Source organism: Manis javanica, chromosome 2 (genome assembly GCF_040802235.1).
Source record: "Manis javanica isolate MJ-LG chromosome 2, MJ_LKY, whole genome shotgun sequence".
Classification (NCBI taxonomy): Eukaryota; Metazoa; Chordata; class Mammalia; order Pholidota; family Manidae; genus Manis; species Manis javanica.
This window is the reverse complement of record NC_133157.1, coordinates 36,832,368-36,846,776: the sequence shown is the minus strand read 5'-3', so window position 1 is coordinate 36,846,776 and position 14,409 is coordinate 36,832,368. Positions and strand designations below refer to the sequence as shown.

At 53.0% G+C, this 14,409-nt stretch overlaps 1 protein-coding gene across 2 annotated transcripts; it reads right to left on the bottom strand.

Annotated features, from left to right (window-relative positions):
- Positions 1 to 255: 255 nt before the first annotated feature.
- AQP3 (aquaporin 3 (Gill blood group)) lies at positions 256 to 6,184 on the bottom strand. 2 transcript variants are annotated; one of them, XM_037009806.2, is made up of 6 exons: positions 6,006 to 6,180; positions 2,847 to 2,973; positions 2,369 to 2,506; positions 1,908 to 2,026; positions 1,361 to 1,578; positions 256 to 1,274 (listed from the first exon to the last, which is right to left on the bottom strand). In XM_037009806.2, exons 1-6 carry the CDS (start codon positions 6,111 to 6,113, stop codon positions 1,106 to 1,108), a joined length of 879 nt encoding a protein of 292 aa, XP_036865701.1. In that variant the 5' UTR covers positions 6,114 to 6,180; the 3' UTR covers positions 256 to 1,105. The 2 variants fall into 2 exon arrangements, with proteins under 2 accessions (XP_036865701.1, XP_036865702.1); XM_037009807.2 differs by lacking the exon at positions 1,361 to 1,578 and having other exon boundaries at positions 6,006 to 6,184.
- Positions 6,185 to 14,409: the final 8,225 nt, after the last annotated feature.

Sequence of the window (14,409 nt, the reverse complement as noted above, 5' to 3'; positions counted from 1 at the left end):
CCTGGGGGCTCCCAAGAGGTGAAAGCTTAGGGGAAAATGTGTCACCCCTGAGTTCAAGCTGAGAGGCTTGGTGAAGAGGCTCTCTGACCTGTATGACTGACAGCCTGCAGGGCAGGGCTGCAGTATTACCCTCAGGGTTTCCTGTCCAGTTTAGACAACACAGCTGGGCACCCTGGATATTCGTGGCCAGACATCCTGAAACTCCTTAACTGGCCCCAGATCAAGAGCAGAGCAAGCAGTTATTTGTACAATTGGCAGTTTTAGGCATACATTTTATTGTTTTTTTATAAAAGGCAGAGTACATGTGTTAAGTGGAGGATTAAAGGAGAAATAAGGCTACTTTAAAGAGGGTCTTCCTTCCCCAGAGAAGAAAGACCCTCTTTAAAGTAGTCTCCCAACCCCCATCCCTAAAACTGTAATATTTGCTATATGTTTTTTTTAAAAAAGAGAGAGCAAACATGAAACTTACGACCTGGACTTCACCCCACCCTCTCATGCCTACCTTATGACAAAACATGTTAGTCGGCTCCTATTTATGTACAGCCTGAGTTCCATACCTCAGCTGTGGCCCCCTCCTCCCAGCCTTATCCATATTCCCACCCTACTTCCCCCAAAGCCTTGAGAAATCCCCTGCTTAGTAAAAAGGGCAGACACACAAACTCAGAAACACATCTATCTGGACCCTCCTCCACATGGAGCTCCTGAACCATGCAGACCCCTGGTACCTTGCTCACTCACAGATAGACACATCACCTTCTCCCTTCCCCAGGGCTTCCTGAAAGCTAGAATCACCACACACACACACACACACACACACACACACACACACACACACTCACTCACTCACTCACTCACTCACTCACTCACACACCCGCTGCTCATTCTCTCCTTTTGCAAGATGAATATGTTGGCCCTACACCCTGTCCCACCACAGCTGCAGGTCCTATTTATCAGGGTGGGAAAATCCTGAAGGGGGCTGTCCAGTGGGGCAGGGCGAAGCACTTTGCAGCTTGGTAGGGGGACCGTGGGGTCTCCTAGGGAGCAGCCTCTGGGCAGTCAGTGGGTGCTCAAGCTGCAGGGTGGGTGGGGAGTGGCCCCTGCCCATTCAGATCTGCTCCTTGTGCTTCACATGTGCCAGCTTCACATTCTCCTGCTCCACGGAGGGTGGAGGCTGCTCCAGGTGGCAGCCAATCATGAGCTGGTACACAAAGACACCCACAATGGAGCCCAGGAATGGAGACACGATGGGCACCCACCACCAGTGGCGGCCAGTCCTGGGAGAAGAAATATGTGGTCAGGGCAGGTGGAGCAGAGCAGAGAGGAGGCAGGCTGGGGCAGGCTGGGCTGGGGCTGCACTCACGTGAAGACTTCGGAGCCCCAGCCAGCGATGGCAGTGAAAAGGCGGGGGCCAAAGTCCCGGGCAGGGTTGACAGCGTAGCCAGAGTTGAAGCCCATGGAGGTGCCGATGACCAGGACGACCAGGCCCACAGTGAAGGCCTCCAGGCCACGGGGAACGGGGTTGTTGTAGGGGTCAACAATGGCCAGCACACACACGATGAGGGAAGCTGTGCCAATGAGCTACAGAGTAGGGGAACAGGGTGAGGAGCAGCTCCCCCCAACAGCCCCTTCTTCTGTCCTTTGGCTTCCCTCCAACTCTTAGAGCCTTGTCATCTCTGTGCTCTCCTCTCTAGAGCAGGGCTGCTAGAATTTTTATGTGCATAAGGTTCCTGTGACAAACTGGTTAAATATGCAGATTCCTAGAAGTCTGCAGGTTACCTGCCATCATGATTCTTAACGTAGATGTCCCCACATACAGATTACCACCCCTGCTATAGACAAGGAGTCCTGTCCCCCTGCCAGCCTATGAGCAACGAGAAAAGCTTGGTCCTCCCCGCTGTGCTCCATACCTGGTCGAAGAAGCCGTTGACCACGTCCAAGTGTCCAGAGGGGTAGGTGGCAAAGATGCCAGCTGTGCCATTGGGACCTGAGACTACAAGCTCATTCTTGGCGAAGTCCCAGATTGCATCTAGTGACAGATGAGACCTCAGGTGGGTGAGGGCAGAGGCCTAAGTCCAGTCTCCCCTTGCAGGCTGGGCCCACTCTCCCAGGGCCCATGGGTGAGTATAATCACTACTGAATTACTCTGGAGTCTGAGGGGGTGGGGCAGGTAGGGTAGAAGACCTAAGACTTCATTGTTGCCTAACTCGTTTCTTTCCCCATGTGCCCCCCACCTTGGGCCTGTGCATGAATGAGTCATGAGCCTGGGGCCTGGGCTGGCCCCAGCTGTCTGTCAGCAAAAGGCGTGGTGCCAGCAGGTCCCAAGCAGAGGCAGGGTGTTGTGGAGGAGGGCAGGGTGGGGAATGCTCACCATAATACAGCCCAAAAACAATCCCAGCACCCAAGAAGGCTCCCAGTGTCTGAGCCAGGGTGTAGATGGGCAGCTTGATCCAGGGCTCACGTGCCAGGAAGCACAGGGCAAAGGTCACAGCAGGGTTCAGGTGGGCCCCTAGGCAGAGGAGAGATGAGTTCTGTTAGCCATCCTGCCACCGTAGGAAGGCCAGGATTCCCAAACCCCATTCTCCCCCTGTCTGTCCCAGTGAGCAGGGATGCAGAGAAGAATTTCTTGTACCAGAGGGCAGGGTGGACTATGTAACAGGCCAACTCTGATAATCTCTTATTCCAAAGTGAGAGTTTAAGGTTCTAAGTATCAAGTTCCTTCTCCACTCTTTTTCCAAAGGCTGAAAGCTGAAGCCACAGTTATGCCCTGCCCTTGGGAATGCCCCCCAGCTGGACACCTGTAAGAATGCTGTTGAGGGGTGATGACTGAGGGTGGGATAAGGCCTTACCGGAGACCTGGCCAGCAACAAGGATGCCCAGGGTGACAGCAAAGCCGAAGGCCAGGTTGATGGTGAGGAAACCACCGTGGGTGCCCCGGCTGAGCACAACCTGGGCCACAGAGCCACAGCCAAACATCTGTGTCAGGAAATAGAACAAGGTAGGGAGGTGAAGCCCAGCTGAGGGCCAGCAAGTCTCACTCCAGAAGGAAGGGGTGAGTCCAGCGACCTCTGCCTGGGAGTAGGCCCTTCCTGGAATGCACCCCCAAACTCCTCCTGCCACAAGTGCATTCTGCAGAAGGATGCAGACAGGCCCTCCTACCCCAATGTTCCAACTCCAATACAACAGGACCCTTTGGAAGGGACTGGAAGCAGAGGCTGCAACCCGGAGCCCAGGTGACTGAACCGTCTTTGATTTCTCTTAAATCTCGATAGGAGTGGGTGTAGGGTAACAACTTTCACCTTAGTACCCTTCAGGCCTGGCCTGATGGGATGGGAAGGCTCTCACTCATCCCCAACCTGCAGCTGCCTCCCTTTTTGCCCCAAACAGATGGTGGTGAAGGGGTGGAGTTCACAAGTAAAGAGAGAGGAAGCCAAAAGTTAGGTTGAATCCACTTCTGAATCTAGGATGTCAGAGCCCCTACCCCTGGCTCTCCCCTCTCAGCACCCTGATCCTCCTTGACCTCTTCCTGTCCCAGAGCCTCCTATCTCCACCCACCCTGACTTCTCTGCCCTCCAGATTCACCACTCAGATTTGGAGGCCCTAAAGACAATGATCTGAGTGGCTTCTCTCACTGGCCCCAATCCGGGACCTAAAGCAATAGAAGTGGGGAGATTGGTTTTAAGCTTTCTCTCAGGAAGGCAGCAATTCAAGAGAACTAAGGTCCCTGATGTCCTGCAAGTACAGGACATATTGTATGTCTGTTCACCTTGTTCAAATGTAAAAACGCACAGCTCCTGTAGCAGCTGTGAGAAGCTGTGAGCCTAGGTGTCTCCCAAAGCTGCTCCAGCCCCTGCCCTGGGTAACCTCTTTCACCTCCCCATAACTAAAAGTTTGCTGCCTAGTAAGCAGACAGTTTCCAACACACATGCTAAGGACCGCTGTGCATTCTGATGGGTCAGTGTTTTGTTGAAATGGGTTGTTAAGCATTTTGATTATCATCCCTCAAAGACCAAGAGATAGTGGGGAGGCTGGTGGCAATGATGCAGGGCAAAGGTGTGCAGGCAGGTGAGAGCAAAGATCAGAGATTGTGAGTATGTGTGTGTGTGTGAGGCACGTATGTGTGTGTGTGTGTGTGTGTGTGTGTGTGTGTGTGTGAGGCACGTGGGGGTCTGGGGCACCCTGCCCAGCTTGGCAGGCCCTGGCCTCAGCAACTTGCCTCCCTGAGGCCCAAATCTGGCTCCATCCCAGGAGGCCATGGAGAGAGAAGCTGTCAGAGCCAGTTCCACCACCTTAGGGCTAATCTTCCTCTTCTTCCCTGCTCCTTCTCCCCCATCCCCCCACCTTTCTAGTACCCAGAGAAAGGAGCTTCCCTCACCCCAAAGCCAGCCCTGATTTTGCCACTGGGGTTCTAGGTCTCCAGCCCACAGAAGTAGGAAGGCAAGCCCTCACCCACCACTCAGGCCTCCCAGGCCTGGCCCCTCCTCTTGGGGCAGCACTTGAGGTTCTGACACCTGATGCCTCACACCCACCAGAGCCTGAAAGCCTTCACAAGCGGAACACCTCCGGTTGTGGTCAGGGATAAGCCAAATGAGCCTGGGGCTCACTCAGTGAGAGGCCAGACTGCTCTTTTGTCAGGGAGGCACACAGACTTGGGAGAGCCTAGAGAGGCCCCCCTGTGAAGGTAGAAGACAACTGCCCCTGTCCTGGCTGTTCCCAAACAGGGGCTGGACCAGAAGTCAGAGTTGGGGAGCCTTGGCCCTGGGGGAGGAGCATGATAAGCACCTGCCTCTACTCCCTTCTTGGCACAGGGGAAAGAATGACTGACAGGGCCACTAATCCTGTGTGGGGCTGTGGATAAAGGGCACCACTTAGCTTCCACCCTTCCTGTCCCTGGAAGCCAGAGCTGAGTCTCAGCCCTCCTCTCCCTGTGGAGGCCTGCTCTACCACCCCAGTGCATTTGGAAGGGGCCACCCCAGCCCTGCTTGTCTCTAGTTAAGCTTCCAAGTCCAAAGGGGGCTTGGTGGTCTGCATTACCTAGGGTTAGGGCTGGGGCAGTAATGGAGTAAGCCAGCAACTGCAATGGAGCAACTGAACCCAGAGGTAACCCAGGGGAAACAGATGTCATCACAGGAGTGGCTGAAAATCACAGTAGCGGGGACAGGAAATGGAGACTGTAACTGGTGTATTTGCCAGACTGAAGAAGTGCAAACAAGAGTCACCCAAGAACAACCCAGGGACAAAAATGGTGTAACCAGGGAGTAACAGACTGGAGAGTTAACTCAGTCACGGCAAGTGTCCCACTCAGAGAACCCATAGAAGAACTAAAAAACCCAGGGAGTAACGCAGAGTGCTTCTACATGGAAGCAGGTGGCGTCCATTTGGGTAACTGACAGGGTCTAGAGTTGCTCAGCACAGGGGAGCAACTTTAGGGACACCATGTTCTCTGTGCCTGGGGTGCAGCTACCTTCCACAGTCTCCTATCTCCAGGATCCTCCTTTCTTCCCACTCAGCTATTTGCACCTTATCGGGCCTCCACCCTCTGCCTTCATTTGTGGTAAACTGTCTTCAGGTCACAGAAACTTCTGGACTTTCTAAGGCTTAATTATTCATTAGGAGCCAGGCATCCAGGACCCAAATAACCTAATAGGGACCCATTTGCTGCTGTCCCCTCTGCCTCCTGGGGCTGGGACTCTGGGAACCTGGGGAGCTCTGGGAACCAGGAGAAGGAGCTAGAGGTCCCAGACTACAGGGGTGACTCCTGCCACCAGCCTGAGGGCTGAGTCACCGGTGGGAAGGTAAAGGATCAAAGCTGTCACTGGGGAGTAACAGCTGTCATTCTGGCAAGAGTCAGAACTGTCATAGATGGGGAAGGAGAACTCTGGGAGGGGTCAAGGCGGGAGGTGGGGGAGGACTGGACGCTGCCTTGAAAAACAGTCCCTCAGATGAACTGAGGGAATGGGGAGTGTGGGGCCTGGAGAGAAGTGAGCTCTCTGGGTCCTTCCACTCACCACGAGGATGAGGGTCCCCAGGCACTCAGCCAATGCCTGGCGAAGCAGCCTGTAGCGGATGTGGAGCATCTCGCCGCAGCGGGACACCAGTTCTTTCTGTCGACCCATGGCGGGGGCGGCAGGGTGGCGGGCGCGGCAGGCTGGCGGGCGTAGGGGCTGTGGCCCGGAGCTGCGGTGGCGCCCTATATAGGAGGGCGGGAGGCGCGCACCCCGCCCGCCCGCCAGCCCGCCCGCCAGCCCCGCCCGCTGAGTCCCCGCCGCGGGGGAGAGGGCGGCCACCCGCCCGGCAGGCCTGGGGAGGCTGGCCAGGGCGCTGGGTTCAGGCGAACTGAGGAGGAAGGTGGGGGGCGGGGGTGTGAGGAGCTTCAGTAATGGGTCTGGCTCCAAGAGGGCACTTGGGGGAGGAGGCATCTTGGGGGCTGAGAGCCGTGGTGGGGTTTCGGCGTGTGGAGGGCCAGGTGGACCGGGCTGTCATCCCCAAGAGGGCAGGGGCGAGGGAGACAGAAAGGAAAGGGCTGCTCCCAGCTCTGCAGGACAGCTGGGCCCACCATGTCCTCAGTCGTGGGGCTGGAGGGAGGGGATGATGGGCCCCAGGGGAGGAGAGACCCTCTGTCAGCCCAGCCTGTGGAGCTGGTGGGACCTTGCTCCTGGTGCCGTGAGTACTGTCACATGTTGCTTGTCTTGACCAGCTCTGTCCACAGCCGTGTCCACACATGACATCTGTCCTGTGTGACTAATCACACTTGCTGGGCATTGCTCACGGCTGTGCACATAGCTAGTTTAACTGATTTTGTCAACACGTGTCCCTTTGTGTGTTTTGCACATGGCTCTAGAGGCTGAGCTGCAGGTGTCCTGACAGGCCACAGGCTACCTGCTTGCCAGTAGGCTGAGACCCAGCTGTTTTTAACCCTCTCCTCTCCCACGCTGGCTGAACACGAGCCAGGGGAGAGTCTGTCCCTTTAAGAAGTTAACCAGGCTAAAGTCTTAGGGTGTGAGCCCCATCTGAGGGGGGATGGGGCAACCCTGCCCCTGTGCTGCATTTAATAATCTGGTAACAGGTCTGGTGGCCTGGGCACTACTTCCACAGGACCAGGAGCAAATAATGCCCTCACTCCAGTCTCTACGGCAGCACTGCCAGGGTTTTCAGAGGGACTTAATCCAGGTAGGTAGGCCAAGGGCCCCATGGACCTGTCCCTTGAGAAATGGCTGTCAGAAATGGCTCCAGAGATGACTCATGTCTAAAGAGATGAGGTTTAGCAATGCACACTGGGTAGAGTCACACACATGCACATGCATGCACACACACAAACATACCCTGAGGCTGGCAGCCAGACTCATCTATTGACACTGAGCTCTGCTCACATGCTTATGGGATCTCATTCACATGACAGCCTGAACATGGACTCACACATATATGTAACCCCCACCCGAGGTCTCCGTGGTCCTTGGCGAAGGGAGAAACACCCCTTCTCCAGGCCCCCATAGGCTGGGAGGCCCCATGGTGAATCAGGGAGCCATCACCGAGTGCCTGTCCATGGCCCCACATCAGTCTGTGACTCAAGACGGAACCCTAGACTCTTGGTGCCAGATCCCAGACTGTGGGAATGGGGAGCGTCCACCCTGCTGCCCTTTCATCTCCCCACCCCAGGGTGTGCTGCTCAGGTGGGGATGCAAAGGCTGCACAAAGCAAGAACTGGCAAGGGGTTCCCAACACTGCAAGAAAGTAGGAAACCCCAGCCCACAGCACCCCTTCCTTATCCTACCCCATCCTGAGCCTGCCAGCAGCTGAGGCTGGCCTGGGAACCAGAGCAGGGAGAGAAACAGGGGCAGCTTTGCCACCAGCAGGCACATGCAAGGCCTCTGTAGACACCCATGTTTGCACTCAGCCCACGTAGAGGTCACATGTGCTGCACCAGGAGAGAGCAGATCACACACACAACTGTGCATTTGTGTATCTTATTCACATTTTAAGTAACACTTATTTACACACGTGTACCTGTATGTACTCACACATGTGTGTGTGTGTGCCTATCTATAATCCCGGGACTGCAGTTTACCATAGAGCATCTTTGTGACCCCCTCTAGTGGATGCAGCCCCATGCTAAAGCACAGGGCTTGGCAAGTGGAACAAGAGTTGCCTCTCAGTGCCCCCTGACCCAAAATCAGGGCCCAACCTTGAGGACCATGACCCCAAACTCATTCCTATCTCTACTAGACTAGGGTGTACACACATGTTCATAAATACACATGCACTCTGTGGGTTAGGGTTAGAGCTGAGAAAGTATGGGTAGGGCTTCATGCTTCCTAGTGAACCTTAGAGGACCCTGCCTGGAGGAGGGCAAAGAATGCAGTGCCCTCCAATGGCCCCTTATTCCTGTCAGTCTTCCTTGTGTCATCTGGGATGGAGAGGGGTAGGGACCTGGTGATGCTTATCCATAAGCACCCAGCTGGTCCGAGTTTGGGGGGCAAAAGCAGGGCCACATTGGATGGCTCAACACCTGGGGTGTCATTCTCATTGTAGTCAATGTGAATGGCACCCCCTGAAGCAAAAGGCAGAAGAAAGCATGGCTTCAAAGAGAAGAGCCTGAGCTTGCTGAGCCCTTGACTCTGAGTCACACAATTTACACAAAAAGAGTCCTCTGTACTCCCTCCCATGCTTTGGGAAGGAAAGCCAGGGCTGAGTGCATGCTGGAAGCCAGCCCGCCAAACTCTGAGAGGATGCAGATGAGGAGGCCCACTTCCTCCCGGGGCATCTTGAGCAAGGTCTGCATCTCACCTGGGAGGAAGGGCTGAGCCCAGGAAGGGACCTTGACAGTCCATCCACCTTGTGGAAGGCCTTGACTTTTGGGGATCAGCAATGGGGAGGGGGTTATAAGGCAAAGGAGGGGCTAAAGATGCTGGACTAGAGGGGCTGGCTGGGGACCTTAAGGAGTGGGATGGCATGCCCTTCACTTCCTGCCCCTCAAACTCTTTTTGCCTGAATGGGAGCAACCTGAACCAGCAGAGAGGGAGACATGGGCCTTGCTGTCAGGAAGTAGAGTGGAGAAGAGACATAGGAAACAAATCATGCTACAATCCTCCCAGCTTCCCTGAACCCCCTAACCTGTTCCAGACCATTGGAGTAGGATAGGAGAGGTACAGGCCAAAAGAGACATACATTTTTAAGTTTAGGATGCTTTCCTCTCGTTTGCAAAACAACCCCCAAAGTAGGTATATTTTCCTCCTTTCACAGATGATGAAACTATGGTTTGGAGAGAAGTCATTTTCTATGGTCTCACTCAGCCATTAAATGTTGAGCCAGGATTCAAATCCCATGAGGATGGGGAGCAGAGGTGAGGAGAGCAGAGAGGCCAGGGAGCCACAAGTCCAAAGCACAGGGGAGCAGAGAACCCACTGAACCCCACACACTTGAGCTTCCTTCTAGAGTGTGCCCCACTTTTAGGCCACTGCTGGACATTATTCCTGCTGGCCCTTGAGAGCTGGGGGCTCGTTCTGGGCTGTAATGGGGAATAGAGGGCAGAGCTGAATTACCCTAATATGAGCATCCCCAGACTGAGGTGTGGCCAAGCAGCTTCTCCTACTGGGCCAACAGTCACCCTGTCTCCAGACAGACAAGATGGCAGAAAACCTGTGAGCACAAACTGCCCCCTCAGCACCTCCAGCCAGGTGTCCAGCTGGCCCTTGAGAAAATTCCACTTTTCAACCTATATCCTCAGACTCTGGGTTCACATTCTGGTGTCCCTGAGCTACCCTTGGTACCCTTCAAGAACAGCAGAGTCATAGAAAGGTGGCAAAGGGATGAGACGGAGGCCAAGAGCTGCACTGAGGAAGGGCCTAGAGTCATAGAGACTCTGACTAATGGGGCAGAATCCTCTTGCAGACCCAAAACCACAGCTTCAGGCCTGGTATGGCCTCTGACCAGTCAGATGATGTAGACAGCTGTCTTCTCTCAGTTTCTTCCTCAGTCACCTGGAGGTTTCAGATGGCATCCCTCCCTCCAACCCATAGCCTCTATGAGAATCAAACATGATTGTAAATGTTTCAGGCTTTGAAAACTGTATTACAAAGACCAAATAGAAGGAAAGGTTCATTCTAGAATCTGCCTCCTTAATCAGAGCCACATTTTTCATGTGTGAATGTGTGTTCTTGACCGTGTGTGTGCATGTATGCATCAAGGTCTGTGTGTACATGTAGGTGACCATGGGGTACACACATGCATGTGTGTATATCCATGAGGGCTTGTGTGTGCATGTGTGTGTCCATGGGAGTCTGTATGCCTATCTTTGTGTGTCCCTGCTTGAGCCTGGCTGTGGGTCTGGGCCCAGTGTTTATAAAAGCTAGAGATAGGATATGGGGATCTGTTGAGGAGTCTGGAGATAAACTGCCTGGACATTTGGGGGCCTGCCCTATGCCACCCTGGGAGGAGGGAAGTGAGTGACATGGAGCTGACATAGACCAGGCTATCATTGTGAACAGGCCTAGGGTGTCTGGAAGGCTCTGGTTTGCACCTCAGGGGTCAGCTCCCTGGAGTCCCTGGGCTCTATGATTCACATCTCCCTGCTCACTAGCAGGAAAGTTCCTAGAATTAGGATAGGGTTGCTTCAGAGGTTGAGGGGTGAGGACCAGAGGTTGAAGAGGGATGGAAAGCTCACAGGCTTCCTTAGGGGACTGAACCAGAGCCTGGCATTTGTCCTGCCCCTGTAGCCAGGAAGGGAACACGGAACATCTTTTGGGCTGAGACAATCAGAGGGCTTCCTGGAGAACACTTGGCTGGAGATTTTATAGAGGGTCTTCCAGACGAAAGACTGCCTCAGGTAGGGATGGCTGCTGGCCTGGTACCTGATAAGAGCAGCCCCAGGTAGGAACATGAGTAGCACAGTGAGGGCCTTAGGTATTATATTAAAGGTCTGGACCTTATACAGGAGGCCACAGATATTCAAGCGGTGCTTCTTTAATCCCCAAGGCTCCGAGGAAGCTCTCACAGCGACTGCTGCAGCTGGAGAAGGGAAGAGGGACGCCAAGGAGGCAGAAACCTGGCCCCACTTCCTGCTGCAACCACAGCATTTTAACCATTTTAGATCAGACTTTACACTTGATTGTTTCGCCCCTGAGAACTGTGGCTAAGAGGAGGCTTGAGGGGTTTTAAGTAGGGAGTGGAATGATCTCCATTTGCCATTTAGAAGGATCTCTCCAGCTGCGGAGGGGAGGATGGGTTAGAAGGGAAGAAACCAAGTTCAGAAGGCCTGGAAAAAAGCCACGGAGGAGGGAAAGAGGCCAGATGCAGGGCAATGGCTATAAGGAGAGGGAAGGGTTTGAATTGGGGATTTAGGAAGCAGAGTGGGCAGGGTAGGTTGGCAAGAGGCTGAAATGGGAGGCTGGCAGAATTGGTTAAATAGGAAACTGAGCTTGAGGTGAGGCCCAGGACAACTGCTCTCTGAGACGCCTGAGGTTTGAAAGGAGTAGGGTAGGGGACTGCATCTGAGATTCCAAAGGTGATGGGCGTGCAAGAGGCCCAGTACACTCTCCAGCCTGGGTGCTAATTACAGGGCAGCCACCAGCTGCCCGCCCGAGAGGAGTCAGGGAGACCCCACTGGTTGGGAGATGGGTGTGGGGGTGTGGAGGGAGACTGAGGAAAGGTCAGGATGCCACATTTATCTTTTTCTTTTTCTTTTAATTGAAATATACTTCACCTATAACATAGTATAAATTTAAGGTATACAACATGTTATTACATTTCTGTGTTGTAATATGATTGCCATTGTAGTGATAATCAGACCTCTATCACATTACATAACTATCCTTTTTTTAGTGGCTGGAATTATGTTCTAGTCTCTTAGCAAGTTTGTTGATTGTAATATTGTCTGTATTCACTATACTATGCATTCTCTGGGGCTTATTTACTACTCGTTATAAATTTATATCCTTAAACATCTGTCCTATTCTCCCACGCCCCATATATCCATATTTTTTCATCCAAACCTTTGGTAGTGGAATGAGGGCTGGATCTCAGTGCCCCCTTACCCACTCAGTAAGGGCCCAACCTTGGCCTCGTCAATCTCTAGGAGATCCCAGCCCTGTCCTGTGGAGGTTTCCAGTCTAGGAGAATAGAGGACAGTTTGTTTTATTTTTGAGGAGCTTCCAACTAGGGAACAGAGAAGACTTAGGCTAGAGCTGGTTGGACCAGAGTGATCACGCTCCCACCCCCAGCCCCACCCCTATCATCGACCCTGCTCCCCTGGGTCCTGCTGATAATGGCTTCATTACATTGCCTTGGGCAGAGGGAGGGAGAAGCCTGTCAGGCTGCCCAGGACCAGAGAGGGGCCAGGCTTTCTACTCCCTCATTCCCCATTGCAGAGATCTGGAGCTCAGGCCTCTCTACTCCTTTATTCCTCCTAATCCCACCCATGGGTCCCAGGAAAGCCCAGGCTCAGCAGCAAGGCCTACAGCCAGGATGCCTCGATTTTCTGAAGATCCACCCCCAACCCCTGTGTGACCCTGAACAATTCCTATAACTCTCTGGGACTCATGCAAACCAGAAAAATTATCTTTCTCACACCTTTCCCAGAAACTGATTTGGTATTGGAAAGTGAATCCCTCTTAGGGTTGGCAACAACCTGGTCCCCCTTAGTTCCCTGGGGCAGCCTAAGTAAGATGCCTCCTTCTCCCCACTCTCTGCAGCAGAGGGAGGGGCATGCTGGCCTTTCCTAAAAAGGGCAGGAGTGACTCACATGCCCCAGGCTACCCCTCCCCTCTATCACTCACCTGGATTAATCTGTGACTCACAAATCAATACCGGATGTTGGTTGGGGGGGGCACGGCCTCTCCCAGATCTGAGCAGCCCTCAGGACTTCATTGGATTTAACCTGCTCCATTTAAGCTTTGGGGTCTTGTTCTTTCTCCAAAGTAAGGCTCTTTGGCTAAAAGGATTCTGGTTTAGAGGAGGTTGTCAGATACAACAGCCAGAAGGGAATTCACTAAATGTTCCTACATAAAGAGACTTGGAAGGCCTGATAGAACTGGAGAAATGGAAGCCCCAAGAAGGGGAAGCCTTTGTTTAAAGCCACAGGAAGGAATACAGAGTTCTTGCCTCCTATCTGAGAGCTTTTTCTGCTGACTTGCTCTTCAAAAATAGACTTCCCCTTTTACAGCAACCTAGAGCTGGAGGCAAAAACCTGCACTGACAGCCTAGTACTACAGATGTGTCCACGCACCCCCAACACACATACAGTAGACAAATCACTCCATACACCAGACACAGTCCATCAGTGCCCACCTGCAGAGTGAAATGCAGAGGTGCACCAAGGCAGAGGCACCCATGGGGATGCACAACCTACTTCACCCTATGCAGCCTTGCTCACACCTGTCCTAGCTTCTCTTCTTCCCTTCTTAAATTCCAGCTCCTCATGCGACCTCCCCACCCCCACCCAAAGGTCATCTTAGACCACACCAGCCTCCTCACCTACTATGAAGAAACCTGGGTTGGACCTGCAGAGGGACTGAAATTAAAGCCTGCACTTCCTGCTCCCCCCACACCTAGCCCCATAAACTGGCACAGGGAAAGCAGAGAACAATGGTGCAGTTCCCTAGGGTCTCCACCCTCTTCCCTTGCCATGTTGGGCACCTGACAGTCATTATGCCCATATTAAAGGTGGGAGGCAACAAAGCCAAGGCTCATTTCCCCTTGTGGGACTGGTGCCCGTGCCTCTTGGAGCCGCTGATGGTCTTGCCTGGGAGCAGATTCTGGCCCCTGCACTGGGGTAATCTGAAACTGGGTTTTGCTGGAAACCCCAGGACTGAAGCCAACCCAGGGATGAAAGTGGACAGTCTGAAAATGGCCACTGCCTCCCTCCTGGAGTCCACACAAGGACAGTGGAGAAAATGAGGGGCCAAGGGAAAAGGAGGCAGAGGATGAGCCAGGGACAACCACAAACCCCAGGACTCTGTGAGCGCTGGGACTGCATCTTTCACTGAAAATAAAACTTAGCACACTGATGTTTGGAGCTTATGAATGAACAGCACAGGGAGAGAGATGTAGACGCCAGGTCACACAGCCCTTCAATGTATTTGCTATGCTAATTTCAACCTCAGGCTGAGCTTAATTATTACAACCACTGAAAGAAGGATAATTATGTAATGTGGTAGAAATTTAATTATCACTACAGTGTCAATCATATTGCAGTATAGAAATGTAATGTTAACATGTGGTATATCTTAAATTTATATAATGTTATATGTGAAATGATTTCAATTAAAATAAAAATAGATATGATATCCTGGCCTTTCCCGACAGTGACAGGTAAAGCATAGGTTCACAGAGACTAACAGAACTGGGACAAAATTGGAAACCAGAGTTCCCACATGTGGCTTATCATCTCGAGGATGCTTAATAGCATCAAAATCCCTC